Raw genomic sequence first — 25,784 nt, forward strand, 5'->3', positions numbered from 1 at the left:
AGGAATACTGGAGTTGGTTGCCGTTTCCTTTGCCAGGAGATCTTCCTGACCCAGGGACTGAACTGTCTCTTGCATCTCCTGCACTGGCAGCAGTTTATTTACCACTAAGCCCAAGAAGCAATGGCACCCCACTCCAGTACTCTTGCCTGGAAGATCCTATGGATGGAAGAGCCTGATGGGCTACAGTCCATGGGGTCGCTGGGAGTCGGATGTGACTGAACGACTTCACTTTCACTTTTCACTTTCATGCATTGGAGAAGGAAATGGCAACCCACTCCAGTGTTCTTGCCTGGAGAATCCCAGGGATGGAGGAGCCTGGTGGGCTGCCGTCTATGAGGTCACACAGAGTTGGACACGACTGACGCAACTTAGCAGCAGCAAGCCCAAGAAAGACAGATATCTTTTTCACATTATTTTCCATTTAGGTTATTTACAAGATATTGACTATAATTCCCTGTGCTATACAGCAAATCCTATTGTTTATCTACTTTATATATGGTAATGTATATCTGTTAAGCCCAAATTCCCAATTTATCTCTCTCCTTGACTTCCGCTCTGATAACCGTAAGTTTGTTTTCTATGCCTATGAGTCTGTTTCTCTTTTATAAATAAGTTAATTTCTACTATTTTTTAGATTCCACATTATAAGTGATATCATATAATATTAGTCCTTCTCTGATACTTCACTTAGTATGTTAATTTCTAGGCCAACCCATGTTGCTGCAAAATGACAATCTTTCTTTATTTTTTAGGGCTGAGTAATGTTCCATTGTATATATTGTACCACATCTTCTTTACCTATTCATTAAGACAGTTGTGTTTCTTAACACTAGCTATAATAATCTGAAAAGTAAATTAAAAGACAAATTCATTTATAACATCAAAAATGACAAAATACTTAGGAATAAGTTTAACAAAAGAAGTGCAAAACATCCTAAAAACTATAAAACTCTGTTGAAAGAAATTGAAGAACTGAATAAATGGAAAATCATCCTGTGTTCATGAATTGAGAGACAGGGTTGTTAAGATGCAATCCTCCCCACACTGATCTACAGATTCAATATAATCCCTGCCAAAATTTCAGCACTTTTTTTTTCTTTTTTGCAAAAATGGACAAGCTGATCCTAAAGTTCATATGGAAATTTAAGAGACCCAGAAAAGCCAAAACAATCTTGAAGAACAAAAGCAGACTACTCATACTTCTCAGTTTTAATACTTACTACAAAGTTACAATGCACTTCCAAGGTGGCTCAGTGGTAAAGAATCTGCCTTCCAAGCAGGAGATTCTGGTTTGATCCCTGGGTCAGGGAGATCCCCTGGAGAAGGAAATGGCAATCCACTCTAGTATTCTTGCCTGGAGAATCCCATGGACAGAGGAGCCTGGCGGGCTACAGTCCATGAGGTCATAAGAGTTGCACATGACAACAATAAATAACAAGATTACAGGAATCAAGACAGATGGTACTGGCAAACGGGCAGACATGCAGGTCAATGGAATAAAACTGAGAATCTGGAAACAAACACTGTCATTCACGGTCACTTAGTTTTTTGTTTTTTTTTTCTTTTCTTTTTGGTTGCACTGGATCTTTGTTGCTGCCCCAGTGCTTTCACTAGGGGCTACTCTTGGTTGTGGCGCCCAGGCTTCACAATGAGGTGTTTTCCCTTGTGGAGCACAGGCTTTAGGCACACGGGCTTCAGTAGTTGCAACATACGGGCTCAGTAGTTCAGCTTAACTGCTCCATGGCATGTGGAATCTTCTTGGACCAGAGATCTAACTCGTGTCTTGGCAGGTGGGTTCTTATCCACTGTGCTGCTGCTAAGTCGCTTGAGTCATGTCTGACTCTGTGCCACCCCACAGACGGCAGCCCACGAGGCTCCCCCGTCCCTGGGATTCTCCAGGCAAGAACACTGGAGTGGGTTGCCATTTCCTTCTCCAGTGCATGAAAGTGAAAAGTCAAAGTGAAGTCGCTCAGTCCTGTCCGACTCTTAGCGACCCCATGGACTGCAGCCCACCAGGCTCCTCCGTCCATGGGATTTTCCAGGCAAGAGTACTGGAGTGGGGTGCCATTGCCTTCTCCACTTATCCACTGTACCACTAGGGAAGTCCAGTGAGTTGGTTTCTGACAAGGGTACCAGAACTATTCATTGTGGGAAAGAATATTCTTTTCAAAAACTGGAAATAGAACTGCCTTATGATCCGGCAATCCCACTGCTGGGCATACACACTGAGGAAACCAGAATTGAAAGAGACACGTGTACCCCAATGTTCATCGCAGCACTGTTTATAATAGCCAGGACATGGGAGCAACCTGGATGTCCATCAGCAGATGAATGGATAAGAAAACTGTGGTACATAAACACAATGGAGTATTACTCAGCCATTAAAAAGAATACATTTGAATCAGTTCTAATGAGGTGGATGAAACTGGAGCCTATTATACAGAGTGAAGTAAGCCAGAAAGAAAAACACCAATACAATATACTAACGCATATAACCCTGTATACGAGACAGCAAAAGAGACACTGATGTATACAACAGTCTATTGGACTCTGAGGGAGAGGGAGAGGGTGGGATGATTTGGGAGAATGGCATTGAAATATGTATAATATCATATATGAAACGAGGCGCCAGTCCAGGTTCGATGCACGATACTGGATGCTTGGGGCTGGTGCACTGGGACGACCCATAGGGATGGTATGGGGAGGGAGGAGGGTTCAGGATGGGGAACACATGTATACCTGTGGAAGATTCATTTTGATATATGGCAAAACCAATACAATATTGTAAAGTTAAATAAAAAAAAAAGAAATGTGCATGGGACAGCTAGAAATTCCCCATACAGACGAATGAAGTCAGACTCTCTGCTTCACATCACATACAAAAACAGACTCAACATAGACCAAGGACCTAAATGTAAGTTAAAGCTATTAAAGTATTAGGGGGAAAAGCCGTAGGTATAAGTCTTCATGAGCTTGGATTAAGTAACAGTTTCTTAGATATGACACCTCAGTCAGTTCAGTTGCTCAGTCGTGTCCAACTGTTTGCAACCCCCATGAATCGCAGCACGCCAGGCCTCCCTGTCCATCACCAACTCCCGGAGTTCACTCAGACTCATGTCCATCGAGTCAGTGATGCCATCCAGCCATCTCATCCTCTGTCGTCCCCTTCTCCTCCTGCCCCCAATCCCTCCCAGCATCAGAGTCTTTCCCAATGAGTCAACTCTTCGCATGAGGTGGCCAAAGTACTGGAGTTTCAGCTTTAGCATCATTCCTTCCAAAGAATCCCAGGGCTGATCTCCTTCAGAATGGACTGGTTGGATCTCCTTGCAGTCCAAGGGACTCTCAAGAGTCTTCTCCAACACCACAGTTCAAAAGCATCAATTCTTCGGTGCTCAGCCTTCTTCACAGTCCAACTCTCACATCCATACATGACCACAGGAAAAACCATAGCCTTGACTAGACGGACCTTTGTTGGCAAAGTAATGTCTCTGCTTTTGAATATGCTATCTAGGTTGGTCATAACTTTCCTTCCAAGGAGTAAGCGTCTTTTAATTTCATGGCTGCAGTCACCATCTGCAGTGATTTTGGAGCCCCCCAAAATAAAGTCTGACACTGTTTCCACTGTTTCCCCATCTATTTCCCACGAAGTGATGGGGCCAGATGCCATGATCTTCGTTTTCTGAATGTTGAGATTTAAGCCAACTTTTTCACTCTCCACTTTCACCTTCATCAAGAGGCTTTTTAGTTCCTCTTCACTTTCTGCCATAAGGGTGGTATCATCTGCATATCTGAGGTTATTGATATTTCTCCCAGCAATCTTGATTCCAGCTTGTGTTTCTTCCAGTCCAGCGTTTCTCATGATGTACTCTGCATAGAAGTTAAATAAGCAGGGTGACGATATACAGCTTGACGTACTCCTTGTCCTATTTGGAACCAGTCTGTTGTTCCATGTCCAGTTCTAACTGTTGCTTCCTGACCTGCATACAGATTTCTCAAGAGGCAGATCAGGTGGTCTGGTATTCCCATCTCTTGAAGAATTTTCCATAGTTTATTGTGATCCACACAGTCAAAGGCTTTGGCATAGTCAATAAAGCAGAAATAGATGTTTTTCTGGAACTCTCTTGCTTTTTCCATGATCCAGCAGATGTTGGCAATTTGATCTCTGGTTCCTCTGCCTTTTCTAAAACCAGCTTGAACATCAGGAAGTTCATGGTTCACATATTGCTGAAGCCTGCCTTGGAGAATTTTAAGCATTACTTTACTAGCATGTGAGATGAGTGCAATTGTGCAGTAGTTTGAGCATTCTTTGGCATTGCCTTTCTTTGGGATTGGAATGAAAACTGACCTTTTCCAGTCCTGTCGCCACTGCTGAGTTTTCCAAATTTGCTGGCATATTGAGTGCAGCACTTTCACAGCATCATCTTTCAGGATTTGGAATAGCTCAATTGGAGTTCTGTCAACTCCACTAGCTTTGTTCATAGTGATGCTTTCTAAGGCCCACTTGACTTCACATTCCAGGATGTCTGGCTCTAGGTGAGTGATCACACCATCATGATTATCTGGGTCGTGAAGATCTTTTTTGTGCAGTTCTTCTGTGTATTCTTGCCATCTCTTCTTAATATCTTCTGCTTCTGTTAGGTCCATACCATTTCTGTGCTTTATCGAGCCCATCTTTGCATGAAATGTTCCTTTGGTATCTCTGGTTTTCTTAAAGAGATCTCTAGTCTTTCCCATTCTGTTGTTTTCCTCTATTTCTTTGCATTGATCGCTGAAGAAGGCTTTCTTATCTCTTCTTGCTATTTTTTGGAACTCTGCATTCAGATGCTTATATCTTTCCTTTTCTCCTTTGCTTTTTGCTTCTCTTCTTTTCACAGCTATCTATAAGGCCTCCCCAGACAGCCATTTTGCTATTTTGCATTTCTTTTCCATGGGGATGGTCTTGATCCCTGTCTCCTGTACAATGTCATGAACCTCAGTCCATAGTTCATCAGGCACTCTATCTATCAGATCTAGGCCCTTAAATCTATTTCTCACTTCCACTGTATAATCATAAGGGATTTGATTTAGGTCATACCTGAATGGTCTAGTGGTTTTCCCTACTTTCTTCAATTTCAGTCTGAATTTGGCAATAAGGAGTTCATGGTCTGAGCCACAGTCAGCTCCTGGTCTTGTTTTTGCTGACTGTATAGAACTTCTCCATCCTTGGCTGCAAAGAATATAATCAATCTGATTTCGGTGTTGACCATCTGGTGATGTCCATGTATAGAGTCTTCTCTTGTGTTGTTAGAAGAGGGTGTTTAGTATGACCAGTGCATTTTCTTGGCAAAACTCTATTAGTCTTTGCCCTGCTTCATTCTGTATTCCAAGGCCAAATTTGCCTGTTACTCCAGGTGTTTCTTGATTTCCTACTTTTGCATTCCAGTTCCCTATAATGATAAGCACATCTTTTTTGGGTGTTAGTTCTAAAAGGTCTTGTAGGTCTTCATAGAACCGTTCAACTTCAGCTTCTAAGAGTCATCAGGGAAATGCAAATCAAAGCCTCAGTGAAATATTACTTTATACTTACTGCTACTGCTACTGCTAAGTCACTTCAGTCGTGTCCGACTCTGTGCAATCCCATAGATGGCAGCCCACCAGGCTCCCCCATCCCTGGGACTCTCCAGGCAAGAACACTGGAGTGGGTTTCCATTTCCTTCTCCAATGCAGGAAAGTGAAAAGTGAAAGTGAAGTCTCTCAGTCCTGTCCGACTCTTAGCGACCCCATGGACTGCGGCCCACCAGGCTCCTCCATCCATGGGATTTTCCAGGCAAGAGTACTGGAGTGGCGTGCCATTGCCTTCTCCGTTATACTTACTAGAATGTGCTAAATCGCTTCAGTTGTGTCCAACTCTTTGTGACCCCAGGCTCTTCTGTCCCTGGGATTCTCCAGGCAAGAATACTGAGTGGGCACCATGTCCTCCTCCATGGGATCTTCCTGACCCAGCGATCAAACCCAAGTGTCTTACGTCTTTTGCATTGGCAGGAGGGTTCTTTACCACTAGGCCACCTGAAAAGATAATCAAAAAGGATAATGAGGATTTGGAACAATTAGAACCCTCATACAGTGTTGGCGGGAATATAAAACAATAACGGCTCCTTTGGAAAGCAGTCCAGCAGATCCTCAGAAGTTTAAACATAGAATTACCATACAAACCAGAGATTTCACTTTGAAGTTTACATGAGAAATGAGCACATAAGTTCATACAAAAACATGTACGGGAATGTTCATAGTACCATTATTCTTAAAAACCAAAAAATGGAAGCAACCCCTGTCCATCAACAGATGAATTGGTAAAAAAAATGTGTTATATTCATACAATGGAATATTCATTGGCCATAAGAAGGAACTGAAGCACTGGCCCCTGCTACATGAGTGGATGAATCTTGAAAACACCATGCTAACTGCAAGAAGCTAGACATAAAAGGAAATGTACGATTCTATTTATCTGAAACATCCAGAATAGGCAAATCTATAGAGATAAGAGAGCTTCCCCGATGACTCAGGGGTAAAGAAACTGCCTGCAATGCAGGAAACTCAGGAGACATGGGCTCGATTTCTGGGTCGGGAAGATCCCTTGGAGGAGGGCATGGCAACCCACTCCAGTATTCTTGCCTGGAGAATCCCTGGTCAGAGGAGCATGGCAAGCTACAGTCCATAGGATCACAAAAGCTCAAACATGACCAAAGCGACTGAGCACACGTGCACATTGAGACAAGTAGACTAATGGTTATCAGGGTCTGAGGGAGAAAGAGCAAATGGAAAGTGACTGCTTATGGGGTTTCTTTTGGGGGTCATGCAAATGTTCTGGAATTCGATAACTGGTGGTGTTTGCACAACCTTGTGAGTATACTAAAAACCACCGAATTACACATTTTTAAAAAGGTGAATTTTATGATATACAAGTTGCATCTTTTCTCAATTGTTTTAAAAAGAGAGAGATTGATAGAAAGCACTGGATGTTGTATAACGTCACTGTAGCCTTAGTAGGGTTGACCAGCAGTTTTCCAAAGGAGAGATAGAAGGAGAACTTAATGCATGAGGCAGCCACTGTCCTCAGGGCTGTGGATGCGACCAGAGGAGCCGTTCCCAGTGCTGGATGCCAGGAAGACGTCGCCATGGTGTCTGTGGTATAACACCCCACGCAGAGATGATTCACTTCAAAGGAAGCATCCATCAAGTATAAGTATATACACACCAGTGTGTGTGTTAATTTTTTCCACCCTGGGTAATCCTGATGATTGTGCTGTTATTGACACACTAAAGGCTTTTTTTTTTAACTGCTCCAAAGTATTCCAGGTTATGGATATTCCATGACTGACTAACCACTTGTTTGGACATGTTGATAATTTCTAGTTTTTTGCTTTTACAAACCATACCGTGTGGACTAGTCTTACCTTACACTTACCATTAGTGCACAGCATATTAAATGTAAGGCCTCAATAGAGTATTGAGTACAGAGCTGCTCTCCCAGCTACTCGTCCTATTTTACATCCAGGTGTGTGTTGGGCTTCAAACTCGGGTGACTCCTCCATCCCCTGCCACCTCTAGTCCCCAGCATGGTGCCATTCTCCACCCAGGAGGGAAAAGTCCTTCTCCGTTCCCACAGACCATCTGCTCCTCTTTGAGTCATAAGAGGAAACGATCCTTCCCATCTTTTCAGCATACGGCTCCACACATGCTGTCAGTGTTCAAAGCGTGCTTCTAACCTCCCCTTGTCAAGTGAAGTCATATGTGTTTCATTTGCCTCTTTCTGAGATAAAGTCATGGAGTTTTTGTTTTGTTTTGACATTACCAAAAAGTTTTCCATAGCAGACTGACAGCTGGTATTCTGTTACGATCACCCTGGCCCTGAACAGTGAGAGGCCCCTTTTATCCTGGTTTATGAGGATACTAGTTCAGGTATGTTGCATTCACCTCTCAAAGACAACACTGTACAAAAAGTAACGAGAACCTTGTATTGCTTTGATACGATGCTCTTTAGCTAAGCCGAGCCCCAAATATAAGTGGTTGAATAAAATTCAGTTATGGTTCCTCTAATTCATTTAGGGTTTTTTTGTTTGTTTTACATCAAAATCACCCCTTATGGATTTAGTGAGGCTAAGGCTGCCGAAATCAGATTGATTATATTCTTTGCAACCAAAGATGGAGAAGTTCTATACAGTTAACAAAAACAAGACCAGGAGCTGACTGTGGCTCAGACCATGAACTCCTTATTGCCAAATTCAGACTGAAATTGAAGAAAGTAGGGAAAACCACTAGACCATTCAGGTATGACCTAAATCAAATCCCTTATGATTATACAGTGGAAGTGAGAAATAGATTTAAGGGCCTAGATCTGATAGATAGAGTGCCTGATGAACTATGGACTGAGGTTCATGACATTGTACAGGAGACAGGGATCAAGACCATCCCCATGGAAAAGAAATGCAAAAAAGCAAACTGGCTGTCTGGGGAGGCCTTACAAATAGCTGTGAAAAGAAGAGAAGTGAAAAGCAAAGGAGAAAAGGAAAGATATAAGCATCTGAATGCAGAGTTCCAAAGAATAGCAAGAAGAGATAAGAAAGCCTTCCTCGGTGATCAATGCAAAGAAATAGAGGAAAACAATAGAATGGGAAAGACTAGAGATCTCTTCAAGAAAATTAGAAATACCAAAGGAACATTTCATGCAAAGATGGGCTCAATAAAGGACAGAAATGGTATGGACCTAACAGAAGCAGAAGATATTAAGAAGAAGTGGCAAGAATACACAGAAGAACTGTACAAAAAAGATCTTCACAACCCAGATAAGCACGATGGTGTGATCACTCACCTAGAGCCAGATATCCTGGACCTTAGAAAGCATCACTACGAACAAAGCGAGTGGAGGTGATGGAATTCCAGTTGAGCTATTTCAAATCCTGAAAGATGATGCTGTGAAAGTGCTGCACTCGACATGCCAGCAAATTTAGAAAACTCAGCAGTGGCAACAGGACTGGAAAAGGTCAGTTTTCATTCCAATCCCAAAGACAATACCAAAGAATGCTCAAACTACAGCACAATTGCACTCATCTCACATGCTAGTAAAGTAATGCTCAAAATTCTCCAAGCCAGGCTTTGGCAATACGTGAACCATGAACTTCCAGATGTTCAAGCTGGTTTTAGAAAAGGCAGAGGAACCAGAGACCCAATTGCCAACATCCGCTGAATCATCAAAAAAGCAAGAGAGTTCCAGAAAAACATCTATTTCTGCTTTATTGACTATGCCAAAGCCTTTGACTGTGTGGATCACAATAAACTGTGGAAAATTCTGAAAGAGATTGAAATACCAGACCACCTGACCTGCCTCTTGAGAAACTTATATGCAGGTCAGGAAGCAACAGTTAGAACTGGACATGGAACAACAGACTGGTTCCAAATAGGACAAGGAGTACGTCAAGCTGTATATTGTCACCCTGCTTATTTAACTTGTATGCAGAGTACATCATGAGAAATGCTCGGCTGGAAGAAGCACAAGCTAGAATCAAGATTGCGGGGAGAAATATCAATAACCTTGGATATGCAGATGACACCACCCTTATGGCAGAAAGTGAAGAGGAACTAAAAAGCCTCTTGATGAAGGTGAAAAGGAGAGTGAAAAAGTTGGCTTAAATCTCAACATTCAGAAAACGAAGATCATGGCATCTGGTCCCATCAGTTCATGACAAATAGATGGGGAAACAGTGGAAACAGTGCCAGACTTTATTTTGGGGGGCTCCAAAATCACTGCAGATGGTGACTGCAGCCATGAAATTAAAAGACGCTTACTCCTTGGAAGAAAAGTTATGACCAACCTAGATAGCATATTCAAAAGCAGAGACATTACTTTGCCAACAAAGGTCTGTCTAGTCAAGGCTATGGTTTTTCCCATGGTCATGTATGGATGTGAGAGTTGGACTGTGAAGAAAGCTGAGTGCCAAAGAATTGATGCTTTTGAACTGTGGTGTTGGAGAAGACTCTTGAGAGTCCCTTGGACTGCAAGGAGATCCAACCAGTCCATTCTGAAGGAGATCAGCCCTGGGATTTCTTTGGAAGGAATGATGCTAAAGCTGAAACTCCAGTACTTTGGCCACCTCATGCGAAGAGTTGACTCATTGGAAAAGACTCTGATGGTGGGAGGGATTGGGGCAGGAGGAGAAGGGGACGACAGAGGATGAGATGGCTGTATGGCATCACTGACTCGATGGATGTGAGTCTGAGTGAACTCTGGGAGTTGGTGATGGACAGGGAGGCCTGGCATGCTGCAATTCATGGGGTCGCAAAGAGTCAGACATGACTGAGCGACTGAACTGAACTGAAGGCTGCATAGCGATTGATCTTCCCTCATAGCTCAGTGGATAAAGAATATGCCTAAAAGGCAAGAGACCAGGGTCCTATTCCTGTATTGGGAAGATCCCCTGGAGAAGAAAATGGCAACCCACTCCAGTATTCTTGCTTCGAGAATCCCATGGACAGAGGAGCCTGGCAGGCTACAGTCCATGGTGTCAGAGTTGGACATGAGTTAGTGACTAAGCCACCACCACCAACAAGGCTGCCTAGCAAACCTACTAACTCCATTATACTGGAGGAATGATGTTTTACTTCTAAATGCTGCAGCTTAAATATACTCTGGGCTCTCTTACCTCATAAAATCATGGACTATTAGGTCAGAAAGGACCTTAAAAGTGGTTTTGCCTAACCTTCTATATCCCTGACAGCCACCCAGCTTCTACCTGAATATTCCGAGGGTTCTGTCCTCACCGCTCCTGTGGGAACTGCTTGTCTTGGAACAGCCTTCCTTAGCTTAGGCTGGAGACTGCCTGCATATAGAGTCTGTCCTCTTAGCCCTCATCTCCAGAGTTGCACAGGATTTGCCCCTTCTCCCCCAAACAATCCATGTATCTGTAGACTGTGGTCTTTCCTTTCCTCATCGCTAGGTCTCAGGGTTGGGCGCACACTTCCTTCCTTGAGTGTAGTTCTTTGCTGTTCTCTTTGTTGACAGTGGCCTTCTCCAGTGGACACCTGAACTGAATACAGCGCTCTATTTGAGGTCACACCTGTGAAGAGTGCCCTGGCACTATTATTGCTCCCCTTCATCTGGATAACTCAGAAAAGAAAGGACAGCTATTAGTAGAGTTAGTTGAAGGCACTCACATGTAGACCATTATTGTTGTTCAGTCACCAAGTTGTGTCTGACTCTTCATGACCCCATGGACTGTAGCACGCCAGGCTTCCCTGTCCCTCACCATCTCCCGGGGTTTGCCCAAGTTTGTGTCCATTGAATCAGTGATGCCATCCCACCATCTCATCCTCTGTCAGTATCTTCTCCTGCCTTCAATCTTTCTCAGCATTAGGGTCTTTTCCAGTGAGTCAGCTCTTTGCATCAGGTGGCCAAAGTATTGAACATATTCCATTTTTAAACCTGGTATTATACACCTTCTCAGGGCAGTCTTACCATTCCAGTTCAGTTCAGTTGCACAGTCGTATCCTACTCTTTGCGACCCCATGAATCACAGCACGCCAGGCCTCCCTGTCCATCACCAATACCCGGAGTTCACTCAAACCCATATCCATCGAGTTGGTGATGCCATCCAGCCATCTCATCCTCTGTTGTCCCCTTCTTCTCCTGCCCCCAATCCCTTCCAGGATCAGGGTCTTTTCCAATGAGTAACTCTTCGCATCAGGTGGACAAAGTATTGGAGTTTCAGCTTCAGCATCAGTCCCTCCAATGAACACCCAGGACTGATCTCCTTTAGGATGGACTGGTTTGATCTCCTTGCAGTCCAAGGGACTCTCAAGAGTCTTCTCCAACACCACAGTTCAAAAGCATCAATTCTTCGGTGCTCAGCTTTCTTCACAGTCCAACTCTCACATCCATACATGACTAGTGGAAAAACCATAGCCTTGACTAGACAGACCTTTGTTGCCAAAGTAATGTCTCTGCTTTTGAATATGCTATGTAGGTTGGTCATAACTTTCCTTCCAAGGAGTAAGCGTCTTTTAATTTCATGGCTGCAATGACCATCTGCAGTGATTTTGGAGCCCAAAAAAATAAAGTCTGACACTGTTTCTACTGTTTCCCCATCTATTTCCCATGAAGTGATGGGACCAGATGCCATGATCTTCATTTTCTGAATGTTGAGCTTTAAGCCAACTTTTTCACTGTCCTCTTTCACTTTCATCAAGAGGCTTTTTAGTTCCTCTTCACTTTCTGCCATAAGGGTGGTGTCATCTGCATATCCAAGGTTATTGATATTTCTCCCGGCAGTCTTGATTCCAGCTTGTGCTTCTTCCAGCCCAGCGTTTCTCATGATGTCCTCTGCATATAAGTTAAATAAGCAGGGTGACAATATATAGCCTTGACGTACTCCTTGTCCTATTTGGAACCAGTCTGTGGTTCCATGTCCAGTTTTAACTGTTGCTTCCTGACCTGCATACAGATTTCTCAAGAGGCAGATCAGGTGGTCTGGTATTCCTCTCTCTTTCAGAATTTTCCACAGTTTGTTGTGATCCACACAGTCAAAGGCTTTGGCATAGTCAATAAAGCCTTGACTTAATTGAAAAAGCGGATTCCTATGCATATTTTTTTCCTTAGTTACATTCATTGAGTGCTTCCAATGTACTAAACACTATTCTAAGCACTCTACATACACTTAATTAATCCTCAAAATGGCTCTAGGTACCAGTACAGTCTTCCTCCCCATTTGACGAAAGAGGAAACAGTAAGCGTTTAGCAAGGGACCAGCTTTCTGCCTCTAGGAAGAGGCAGAGCCAGGATGAAAGCAGACGCAAGTCGGGCTCCAGAGCCCTCTCTCCCTGCTGTCTGTCCCGATCCCCAGCAGGATTCCCTGTTAATTCTCATCGCTCCTATTGATCTCATCTACTATTCGTTTATTGTTTTGGAAAGCCACATCATCACCTCTTGCTGCCTGTTGAGTTTACAGACAATTTAATATACCAAATCTTTTTCATAGTTAAACACTTTTAAAAGCTTCTTTGTCCTTCTTGATTGTTGTTTTTATTAATTTCAGATCCTCATTCCAGCCTGTGGTTTCTGTTTTTGACTGCAGATGCTATAAGTCAACCAGTTAGATTTCCATACTCAACTTATTTGCAAATTTATTAAGCCAGTAAGTCATCATTCCTTGGAAGGACTCCCTCCCGGTTATACCAAGTAATTAATCAACAGCCTTGAGGTTCTGTTTTTTAACCTTCTGCAAAGCTATGACACAGCCGCCATGTGCTCACCACTACCTCCATCTTGGCAGCTGCCTTAGAGAAGTCAGGATGCTGATACCCACAGTGAATTTCTGGATGTTGCCCTCAAGATCCCATGCTACCTCCTTGCAGCCCATCATTTTCTAACTGCTCACAAGCTATTTGTTCGATACACGGTCACAGGCTTTGCTTCCCCTCCTCTCATTCCCTCTTCCTTTGCAAAATCGGAATGACGTTTGTCTATCTCCGTCAGTCCCCTTCCTATTGTCTCCATGATTTGATGTTTCCAGAGGCCTGTGATTGCAGGTGGAAGCTTTCTGAGCTGTGGCATGCCCCTCAGCTGGCCTGGAGTCAGAACTTCTCTAAATGGTGAAGTCACCCTGTCCACTGATACCAAGAATCAGTTCTCAAATATGAAACATTGGTTGCCACATAACAATGCTTGTTCCACCATGTATAGCTTGAAAATTATTTTCCTGGGCAGAAAGGTTGAAGCAAAGTGGGAGTCGAGTAGTTCTGTTCATCCTGTCACCTCTTAACACTTGGTTTTCTTTAGACTCTACACATTGGTGCAAAAGCCCTTTTTATTGTCCTGGGCATTCTTTCTCCCTTAGCACGAACTCATTCGGAATGTCTACCTTTCTGACAATGAATTTCCAGCTCCCCAGCTCTTGTAGATAGCTTCCTCCAGCATCCCCCTTTCCTCTTTTGTACATGCCCTCTTACAACACCCTCTTATCCTGGGCACGCTTTGCTCATTTGCTTCTTCATCTCCTTTGAAAACTGCAAATTACCTCTTGGTGTGCTGAATATGAAGATATACTGCACAGACTAATTATATTAATCCATTCTTTTTTTTTTTTCTCTTTTCTTTTTGGGGGATTTCGTTCTTAGAAAGGAATTTCTGATTTATGGCCATTCAAAACTCAAGCACTATTTTGGTGTTTTATTAATGCTCATTACTTCCTGCTTTTCTAAGTTTTTTCTTTCATTTCCCTGCCCTGCTTATCAAAATGTGCAGAGTTTTTTGTGTTTTCCACAGTTCTGCTATCTACAGACTCTTTTCTCATCGCCCTCATCAGCAGCTGACCTCTCTTGCTCTGTGAACCAACCACTGGCTTCTTTCACCCTCAGGGGACAAAATATACCTTCTTCACTTTCCTGTGGCTCCCTGGAGAGGTGCCTCTTTCTGTCTTAAATCATTTTATCAATTGCCTTTTTCAACACTGGCATGATAGCCTGCTGTGTCTGCTATAGGATAATGGTCCCTGATGGGGAAAAACCTTCATGCTGGGTAGCTGTTAAATCCACTGTGAAAAACACACAGATAATCAAACTTTGGCCAAACACCAGAAGCTTCGACATGGTACAACTTCATTAGTTAAAGGTGTGCACAAACTTCTGTCCTAGCCTCTTCGGTAACACTGTCCAAAGGCAAGGCAATGGCGAGCGTTCATTATGCGGCACATTTTATAGGTGGAAAAATTGTTGCAGAAACAAAGGAGAAGACCATACAATTCCTGTACTTTCAATCATTCTGCCACCATTTCTCACCCAGAATTTTACTAATCTCTTCACAGAGTGATATAGACTATAGGGGGTTGTGGGGGTCAGGGAGTGTCAGGAATATGCCCAGACCTAGCTTACTAGAATTTTAAGCAATACCTGAATTTTTTTTTTCAATTTGTTTTCTGATGATGATACAGCAAGGAGCGGGCTTACAGATCAGCCACAGGAGGGTTTACACTCCAAATCAGGAGTATCTGAGCAGGTGGTACTAGTGGTAAAGAACCTGCCTGCCAATGCAGGAGATGTAAGAAATGCACGTTTGATCCTTGGATCGGGAAGATCCCCTGGAGAAGGAAATGGCATCCCACTCCAGTATTCTTGCCTGGAGAATCCCATGGACAGAGGAGCCTGGTGGGCTACAGTCCACAGCGTTGCAAAGAGTCAGACACAACTGAGCAACTAACACTAACTAACATAAAAAGAAGGCATGGGGCTACATATATGTGCTTCATCAATTAAAAACAAATTTTATTTTCAAATAATTTCAGATGTGCAAATAACTACTAAAATGATAGAGCCCCTGTGTATCCTTTCTCCTGCTCCCCCAGTAATAGCATTGTACAATGTGACTATAGGGTGATGTCTTTCTAATGTCTTTGCCTGTCAGAGGAAGGCTTAGCTGGCACGCCTGACCCCAACCAGTATTCACTATGATGAGACTGTGCACGCGTGCTAAGTCACTTAAGTTGTGTCAACGCTTTGCGACACTATGGACTGTAGCCCGCCAGGCTTCTCTGTCCATTGGATTCTCCAGGCAAGAATACTGGAGAGGGTTGCTGTGCCCTCCTCCAAGGGATCTTCCCGACCCAGAGATGGAACCCGTGCCTCCTACAGCTCCTGCATTGCAGGCAGATTCTTTACCGCTCAGCCACCTTAGCTTTGTTTATATTGTGGTTGGGCTTCCCAGGCGACAATTGTGGTAAAGAACCCACCTGCCAATGCAGGAGATGTAAGAGGCGTGAGTTCCATCCCTGGGTCGGGAAGATCCCCTGGAGGAGGTCATGGCAACCCACTCCAGTATTCTTGCCTGGAGAATCCAATGGACAGAGAAGCCTGGCAGGCTACAGTTCATAATGTCGCAAAGAGTTGGACACGACTGAAGCAACAGCATGCACGCACGCATACTGTGCTTACAAAATGCCAATAGGCCTCTGGCTAAGTGCTTTTAGACACTTAGACACTTTAGACACAGTCACTACCACTGCCCCCTTTTTACAGATGAAAACTGGGCTTACGTGAGTCACGGTGTTGCCTGACTCACTCAAGATTACATGGCATGTAAGTGGCAGAGTCACGATTCTTAACCAGGGTGTTAGCTGCTTCCCTGGGAGATGTCACGTGTGTATTCGAGGCTCAGAATTCTCCAGGGGTCTTCACAAAGGTGGTTTTTAACATCCTCCACTACTTCAGGGTGAGTGATGCCCTGCCACCAGACTGTCAGACACCCGTGGGGTAGCTGCCACTGATAGAGCAGGGATGTTGGGATGCTGATCAACCCCTTTCGGTCTCATTTCTGGGATGCTTTGTCCCTGGCTGAAGCACCGCAGTAGCAGGTTTACAGATGAAGCTGTGTTGTGGCTCTTACTTTCATGCCAAGGAGTACAAGGCTGAGAGCACTGGCAGATGGCCCATCTGGGCTGTGGCAGAGCAGTAGGTGTTGAGACCCAAGCTGACATGCTTGAGCACCTTTAGGAGGCCTTTTCTCAAATCCCACCATTGGCAATCATCCTGCAGAATTGGTTCTTTGTTCAGGAGATTTGATTCCAAATCCAATCATGTATCAAATATCACTGTCATCTGACAGCTTTTTAAATGTCTATATTGCTTCTGAGAGTGAGTGGAAAAGTGAGGAGGTGGGCAGGGAAAGGTCATGCCAATCTCGGTTGTTACATTTGGTGCCAGGTACAACAGAAACCAAGAGCATTTAAGCCCAAACGACCTTGGTAACTTGATCTCTCACATTCCATGTATTCCAGCCAAGGAAATAAACACTGGTGTAAAATGTTGAAGAGATGCTTAACACTTTTATGTTACAAAGTGCTTTTACATTATCTGAGCCTCATCACACTCTTTACAGGTGAGAAAATTGAGCTTCAGGGAGAGGAAACATGTTGTCAAAGATTCTCCACTTAGTATTTGGCACAATTGAGGTGGGGGCCTCAGAAAGCAGCAAAGACTTCGGTGTTCCATGGACCTGGGTTCCAGCCTCACTTCTGCCACTACTAGCTTTGTGGTTGTCTCCAGGCCTCACTTTCCTCCACTTTTAAATGGGCATCATCACAGTACCTACCCCATTAGGTTCTTGTAAGGGTACAAGTACGTGATACATAAAAAGCTAGACAGGATAACAGGAATGGTAGCTATTAGTATTAGTTCAATTCTCCATCCATTAGCAATGAATCTGGCTTCAGCTAATGGAATAGTCAAGCAATGTTGACTTAAAAACAAATGGGAGTTACTTTCTCTTACAGTAAGTGTGGAGGCAGGTAGTCTTGGAAGACTGTTTACCTTCTTTCATTCCATCCCAGTCTCCACAGCATGTTGATTTGCTGCCTCATGGTTGCAGAGTGGCAGCTGCAGTTCCATCCACCATGTTTGGGTGGATATTTCCCCTTTAGTAAAGAAAGCAAAAGCTTTCCCAAAACCTCACTACCAACCACAGCAGACATCTGTTTTTTTCTCATTGTCCTGAACTGTGTCTTCCGATTCTCGGTAACTGCAAGGACACTTGGAAAGTGAGTGTTTGACTTTTCAGACTTAATAGTACAAGTGGCAGTGAAGAAGATAGATGAGAATAGGAGATTAGGCCACAGTTCCTGCTGCCTCTTACAATGTCATTAACATTTGTTTTGTTTAACTAGTCCTTAGGTGTAGACAGCTTAGTTAACCCTAATCGTGTGTTCATGGCACGTGAACAGCAAAGCCCCTTTTCTGGACTAAGTCCATCTTATTTTCACAAAATGTGTACTATTTCATGTGCATCTATTTTTTCTTAACTTTTTTTTATTGAAATACATATACACTAGAGTGCACAGATATTTCTAGATGGCCCAATAGATTTTTGCTATTTATCTTCATTAAAGCACCACTCAGATTAGCATAGAATATTCCCACAATCCCAGAAACTTTTCTCTGTTTTCCCTACTCTGTTTATACTTTCTCCCAAAGGTAACCTTTATTCTGATCTGTATCCTTGTAGATCTGTTTTACATGTTCTTTGACTTCACTTAACTGGAGTTGTACACTTGTATGTAGCCTGTAGAATCTCATGCACAGGGAGCCTGGCAGGCTACAGTCCATTGTGTCACATAGAGTTGGACACGACTGAAGTGTGACGTGGCATGCACACACATGTAGTCTTTTTGGGTGTGACAGTTCATTCACCTGTGAGACTCACCTGTTATTGTAGGTAGTGGTAGTTCATTTGTTTACTGCTCTCTATGCTTTGTCTCCCTGCACAGACTTGGAGTAAGTGGTCTTATGAGAACCAGAATAGCACAGACATGGAAGTCATCCCTTTTCCACTCATGGAGTATCTTTTCTTTATAAAACCACCCACTTTGATTTCTCACGAAGCTCGCCTGGGCACTGCTCTCTCCAGCACCATGTCTACTTTCAAAGGAATCTCTTGGGGACTTGTACATTTGCCTTGGATGCTCTCAGCATAAAAGCATTTTCTTGAACACTTGGAGAGGGTGGAAGAGGAGCGTAAGAGAGCAGTGCTTCCTGAAAGGACGTTTTTAGTCAAAGGAAAGAAGTGCCAACGCAAGTCGTCATTTGAAACTTGAGCCTGGAAGCCAGCCTTTGGAGCAGAGATTTAGGTTGGTCTTCTAGTGTTCTCCCCTTCTAACGGTCTCCATTTAGGGCTCAAGGGCAAAAGAAACAACAACTCTGTCTGTCTTGGGGGTGGGAAAACTGGTTTGAATTCAGGCTGACTCTGAGAAGTCTTCCTTCCCCCCAAGGCTCTGGCTGGTGGGCTTTCCTATCAAAGCCAGCACGGCTTTCTTTATAAAATAAACATTCAACTCCGGGAAAAACTTGAGAGCAGGAGTAAAGCTAATGCTTTTCAGTGGAGTCTTAAATGAAGATGAAAGGGACTAAACAGTTATTCCTGCAAGTATGGTCATGTCTAGGAATCCAGTAGAAAAATTCAGACTATGCACATTCACTCTAGTGGCTGGTCGTCGTCATCTCTCTTTAGGTATCTGCTGGTTCTGAGCCTTGTGTCTGCTGGGATAATGAATTCGAATATTCAGCAGAGACTTAATCATGGATTCTTTGCTAGGCAGCTGGAGCACACTGCAAAGGGACTAGTTTGGCAGTTGGGTCATCTTCGGGCACTGCTGTTCAGATCCAGTACCCTTCCGTTTTTGTGTCGGTGGGCACAGAGGATTAAGGGCATGAACCATTGAAATCTACTGCCTCCAACGTCTGATGACCAACCTTGAATTCAGCAAGACTTACTGCTAATGACTTTAGAAAGTTTTATTAAGTTATTGAGTAATGTATCCCTTGCCCTCATGAAGGGCTTTTCATATGTTATTTCAATTATTCCCCACAGGCCCTGGGGAGATAGGTAAAGTTGTTCCCATTTTTGCAAATCAATAAATTGAGGATTAGAGAATTTAAGTTACCTGCTAATAAGTAACAGGTAATAAGGAGTAGGTTTGAGAGTTAACACTAAGTCTTTCAGATTATAAAGACTATATACTTTGTAAGATCAACTAGCTTTTAAAAATAACCCCTCCATATATATATATATATATATATATATACAGTGAAATACTACTCAGCCATAAAAGATGAAAAAATGCCATTTGCAGCAACATGGATGCAACTAGAGATTATTATACTAAGTGAGGTAAGTCAGAAAGAAAGACAAATACCATATAATATTACTTATATACAGAATCTGGAGAAGGCAATGGCACCCCACTCCAGTACTCTTGCCTGGAAAATCCCGTGGGCGGAGGAGCCTGGTAGGCTGCAGTCCATGGGGTCGCTAAGAGTCAGACACAACTGAGCAACTTCACTTTCACTTTTCACTTTGATGCATTGGAGAAGGAAATGGCAACCCACTCCAGTGTTCTTGCCTGGAGAGTCCCAGGGATGGGGGAGTCTGGTGGGCTGCCGTCTCTGGGGTCGCACAGAGTCGGACACGACTGAAGCGACTTAGCAGTAGTAGTGGTATATACAGAATCTCAAGTGTGACGCAAATGAACTTATCTATGAATCAGAAAGAGACTCACGATACATAGAACAGACTTGTGGCTGCCAAGGAGAGTAGGGAGGGAAGAACTGGGAGTTTGGGTTCGTAGGTGCAAACTATTATCTATAGAATGGATAAACAACAAGATGCTATTGTATAGCATAGGGAACTGTATTTAATATCCTGTAATTAAACCATAGTGGAAAAGAATATGAAAAAAATATATATGTGTGTATAACTGAATCACTTTGCTGTATAGCAGACATTAACACGCATTGTAAGTCAACTCGATGTCAATAAAATACATTTTAAAACAACAAAAATCAAATATATAACTAAAAGTAAAAATAACCTCTTGCCTTTCTGATGTGCCAGCCCTTGCCTTCCCCTCACCCCAGCACATGCTCTTCAGAGTTTGTCCAATAAGTGACTGGTTGTCGAACAGCTAAAAGCTGTAAATGCTTTGTCACTTACTTTGAATTTAGTTGTTGAATTGTCACTGTAACACAATTATATTTTATTAAGGAAATTTTTAAAAATATTTAAAACTGTAGAGCTTAATGGAAAACACTCTGATGGATAGTAAGAAGACTGGTTTCAATCCTTAATGTCACCATGAATCAAAACAAGCTGTGAGACCTTGGATACAGACTTAATTTCTGGGTGCCCATTTCTCTCATTTGTGAAATGAGGAGGTTAAAGTATGTGATTACTAATGTCTCTCTCTGTTCTAAAAACATGGGCCTCTAAGCCTCTTCTTGTTTTGCTTTTGTGATTCTAAAATGGCTTCAGAGTACAAATATTTCTTAAAGGAGCCTTAATTACTAAATGCAAATCAAGAGAAGTGGATAACATTGGGGCTTTCAGAATTTTTTGGAATATATAAGTTCTTTACTCTTCCAAGCAAAGCTACATTTTCCACTGTGTTTCCCAGTCCAACATTCCCACCAAAAGAAAAGTGTATAGTTTCTTAAATAATTCATATTGGAACTTAGATTCCTTGAGGGTCTGGCAAGCGTTAATCTTGGATAAGGTGATGTAAAATATTGCCAATAGCCAACCTCAGGTTGCCAACCCAAAATATAAGTCCCTCCTTGTTCAGTATATGAATTTATAACGTAAACCATTTAAAATTCTACCTGGCACTATTGAATAGAATTGACACTGTTGGGCAACTCTGTAAAGAAGAAATAAGGCAATATTGTGGTCCAAGTAGTTAAGAATATGCTATACTTAAAGAAAATTTTACTGCATCATTTCAGACCCAATAAAGAAAAAACTGGCCACGTGAGTGACTCAGGATCGTCTGTCATCAGACATGGGCTTAATCCGGAGAAGGTCTTCATGCAGGTTCATTACTTAAAGGTAAGCCTCTCTGAGTGACAAAAGCCAGGACTTTTTAGATTTTACATGTGAACAGTGAAGGTTAGTAACAAGGTTGGGGCAAAACAAACATATCGTCAACATTGTAAATGACATTTGATTGAGCAGATTCTGATCGTCCAACAATTAAAGCATTTCACGCCCAGCATGAAGCATGAATCAAAGGAAGGGGAACTGTTCCCTTCCCTGTACCTCCCTTCTCCCCGCTTCACGTCAGCTTTGAAGAGCAGAGTCTTAAAATTGCTGTCAGGTTCCTACTAGAAGACAGAGTGATTTTTTTTAAGTATTTTAATTTGTAAAATCCTTTTCTGATAGCTAAAGGAGAGAGGAGCTGGGCCCCTTTTCCCTATTTGTCCGTAATGGACATCCAGGTTTCATGTAAGCTAAGGGCAAATGAGACAGTGACAAATGGGTTGAAACACAGTAGTTGTTCTTTAAGCTCCAAACCCAGCCCTACTAGTAACAATGCAAAGGGCTGCCTGGGCAGGTCAGTCCAAACCTTCTAGGTGAGCATAAGCTGCTGGTGGGTAAGTTAGAGTTGATTTTCTAAGTATTTTTCTGATGAACCCATGATGGGCATCTTTTTTTCTCCTTCCTTCCTTCTAGGGCTATTTCCTTCTCCGGTTCCTTGCCAAAAGACTTGGAGAGGACACCTATTTTTCATTTTTAAGGAAGTTTGTGCACACTTTCCATGGGCAGCTGATTCTTTCTCAGGTAATTAGTGAGTCCTCTTGACTCCATGATATACAGCTGGAGAGGGTGTGGCATGTGGTAACTAGATTGTGTACTAAAAAGTAGGGAAAAGATTTACATTTCAGTGCAATAGGAAAAATAGGAAGTTAATGAAGTGGACACAGAAGTGTTTCTGGGAGGGTCATCACCCGGTCTTTTAGGACAGGCTGTAATCCAGAACTGTCCTGTGTGCACAGGGCTGTGGGTAGTTGCACCTGAAGTGAACTTGAAAACCAAAAACAAAGCGATTTGCACTCTCTCCTCCACCTGGAATGAGCTTTGCAAGGTGGGCTCTTTCTCGTCCTCTGTCTTAGCTTCAACACCACAATCCCAGAGTCCCTCTCGCGGAACAGAAATGCGTCCACCCTGTTCTTCTCTCCCCGCTGCCCTTTTCATTGTCTTCATTGCCATCACCATTCTTCATAATTATATTTTCTTTTCCGGATTCATTTGTTTCTTTTCTCTCCCTTCCATTCTGTGCGTAAGCTCAATAAGGCCAGTCCATGCTCTTCATTTCACCAGTCACTGATTCACACACAGTATGTGCACCATATGTGTTTGATAAATAGTTTAAAAACAAGATACGCTGAAATGTTCAGACAGCCTGGCCTGTCAGAGAGAGCCTCTGTCAGTTTAGCCAGGTGTTAGGTTGAGCTGCACATTGCGAGAAAGTTATCAAAGAGGCAGAGGCGCTGAAAACAGCACTCGTAGCTGATGGAGAATAAAGGATGCAGTCTCAGCACAGATTGGACGGTTGTGTTTTTGTGTGTGTGTGTGTGTGTGACAATTGTGCTCATATACAGTTTTGAAGTCAAATTGTGCACAATGTTAGATGCAAAGGGTGTGCATGTGTAATCCAAACACACATGCAAGGAATAGCATGAGTGTAACACGACGAGATAGCTGTTCCGTGTCTCCACACTCTTTTTATTCTTTGGTTGAGATAAAGGGGCGTAATTCTAAACATGTATTAGGAAAGGGAGCTTGAAAACTGGCTCAGGAGTCTTATATGGTTGGGGGACTGACCCACCCAAACCTCTTCTCTCCAAGATACTGCAGAGTTGAAGGAGTGCGTTAGGTTTACCGTGGCCATTCTCGTAACAGCTTTGCGTGGAACACTTAATGCTCCCTCTACCAAACTTTCCATTTTACTTTTGTTTAACTCTTTTGAATTATAGCTTTATTGTTTTCTCATAACAGCCTTATTGAGATACAATTCACATACCATAAAATTCACCCTTTTAAAGTGTTCCAGTCAGTCAGTAGTTTTTAGTATATCCATAACATTGTGCAACCATTGCTGCTGATTCCAGAACACTTTTATCACCCCAAAAGAGATCCCACACCTATTAGCAGTCACTGCCCAACTTCCACCTCCCCCCAAGTTGTACACAACCAATCACCCACTTTCTGGCTCTATGGATTTGCCTATTCTGGACATTCCGTATAAATGGAGTCACATGATATGTGGCCTTGTGTGACTGGCTTCTTTCATTTAACATATTTTCAAAGTTCATGTTGTAGCAGGTATCAGTACTTCATTTCTCTTTTTTAATTTTATTTTCTAACCTCTTAAATTGTGATGAAATATACATAAGAAAATTATCATTTAAACTATTTTAAGTGTATAGGTAATGCATTAAGTACATTCACATTGTTGTCAACTATTACCATCATATGTCTCCAGAACATTTTAATCTTCCCCAAATGAAACTTGTATCCATTAAACAATAACTCCACATTCTTCCCTCCCCTCAGCCCCTAGCAACCAACATTCTATTTTCTGTCTCTGAGTTTGACTATTATAGGCACCTCATGCAAATGGAATAATATAATATTTCTCCTTTTATATCTGGTTTATTCGAGTTAACAAAATGCCTTCCAGTTTCATCCATGTTGTATAGCATGTATCAGAATTTTCTTCCTATTTGTTTTTATTTATTTAGATCTATCACATAGCTTGTGGGATCTTAGCTCTCCAACCACGGACTGAACCTGAGCCCTTGGCAGTGAAAGCACAGAGTCCTCACCATTGGATCGCCAGGGAATTAATTCCCTTAATTCTTTTTTAAGAATCAATATTTCCATAGTATACATATACTATACTGGGTTTATCCTCTCATCCATTAATTACCCCTCTTGGCTCTTGTGAATAATGTTGCTATGAACATTAGTGTACAAATATGTGTTCGAGTCCCTGCCTTCAATTCTTTCGAATATGTACTTAGAACTGGAATTGCTATATTATATACTGATTTAATTTTTTTAGTAACTGCCATGCTGTTTTTCCACAAGGGCTACATTATTTTGCCTTCTCACCAGCAGTGCACAAGGGTTCCAGTTTCTCCACATCCTTACCAGCACTTGTCATTTTATTTTTTGATAATAGCCATCATAGTGGGTGTGAATGGTATTTCACTGTGGTTTTAATTTGCATTTTTCTGGTAACTATGTTGAGGATTTTTTCATGGACTTATGGGACTTTTGTATATCTTTTTTTGAGAAATGTCTGCCTATATGCTAAATTGCTTCAGTCATGTCTGACTCTTTGCGACCCTATGCTCTGTAGCCCACCGGGCTCTTCTATCTATGGGATTCTCCAGGCAAGAATACCGCAGTGGATTGCTATGCCCTCCTCCCGGGGATCTTCCCCACCCAGGACTGAACCTGTGGCTCTTATGTCTCCTGCATTTGCAGGCAGGTTCTTTACCCACTAGCACCACCTGGGAAGCCCTAGGAGAAATATCTGTTGAGATCCTTTTCTGATTTTTCATTTGGGTTGTCTTTTATTATTGAGTTGTAAGAGTATACATTCTAGACTCAAGTTCCTTATCAGATACATAACTTAAAAATATTGTCTTGCCCAATTACTCCTATGTTTGTTCTAAGAGCTTAGTCATTCTAGTTCTTATAGTTAGGTCTCCTACCCATTTTGAGTTAATTTTGTATATGGTGTAAGGTAGATGGCTCAGCTTCATTGTTTTTTGTGTGAATATCCAGTTGTCTCACTTCCATTTTTGTCATAAAGACTAGTCTTTCCCTCCACTGAATTGTCTTGGCATCCTTGTTGAAAATCAGTTGACCGTAAATGTAAGAGTTTATTTCTGGCCTCTCAATTCTAAATTCTATTGATCTCTATTTCTGTCCTTCTGCCAGTCCCACAGTAAGTGTGGAAATTATTGCTCTTTCAACTGACACATACTCATTATAAAAAATTTAATAAACAATACAGAAAAATACAATGAATGTAAATATCATTCAAAATATCACCGTCCATAAATACTTATAATTAATAGTAGGTGAACATCATTCTAGAAGTTGCATTTCTTTTATCCATTTCTATCTTTCTATGTATGTTGTGTGTGTGTGTGTGTGTGTGTGTGTGTGGTTAGTTGCTCAGTAGTGCCTGATTCTTTGCAACCCCATGGACTATAGCCCACCAGACTCCTCTGTCCATGGGGTTTTTCCAGGCAAGAATACTGGAGTGGGTTGCCATTTCCTACGTGCCTGATCATACACACATTTATAGATAGACGTATTTAGAAATAGTTTTATAAAAATAGACTATGTGCTTTTAATGAAAAAATGTTTTAAATGTTACTTTACTTGAAATTAACACATGAAAAAGAAACTAAACTGA

General features: G+C 42.3%; 1 protein-coding gene across 29 annotated transcripts in view; it reads left to right on the forward strand.

The window, feature by feature from the left end:
* The window catches only part of AOPEP (aminopeptidase O (putative)), a 427,206-nt gene that overhangs the window by 273,316 nt on the left and 128,106 nt on the right, over window positions 1–25,784 (forward strand). For 27 of the 29 annotated variants that reach the window (XR_015170180.1, XR_015170178.1, XR_015170179.1 and 24 more), the window contains 2 exons: window positions 21,292–21,394; window positions 22,019–22,126. Coding sequence is in view for 20 of the 29 variants with exons in the window: in XM_086416943.1 (XP_086273069.1) it covers window positions 21,292–21,394; window positions 22,019–22,126 (211 nt within the window). In the remaining 9 variants the exon portion in view is untranslated. Of the gene's footprint in view, window positions 1–18,281; window positions 18,642–21,291; window positions 21,395–22,018; window positions 22,127–25,784 lie in introns of all 29 variants that reach the window. The other 2 variants (XR_015170185.1, XR_015170186.1) reach the window with 1 other exon arrangement.

This window comes from Bos grunniens, chromosome 8, assembly GCF_055505025.1.
Source record: "Bos grunniens cultivar Pamir isolate PY7600 chromosome 8, Bosgru_T2T1.0, whole genome shotgun sequence".
NCBI lineage: Eukaryota > Metazoa > Chordata > Mammalia > Artiodactyla > Bovidae > Bos > Bos grunniens.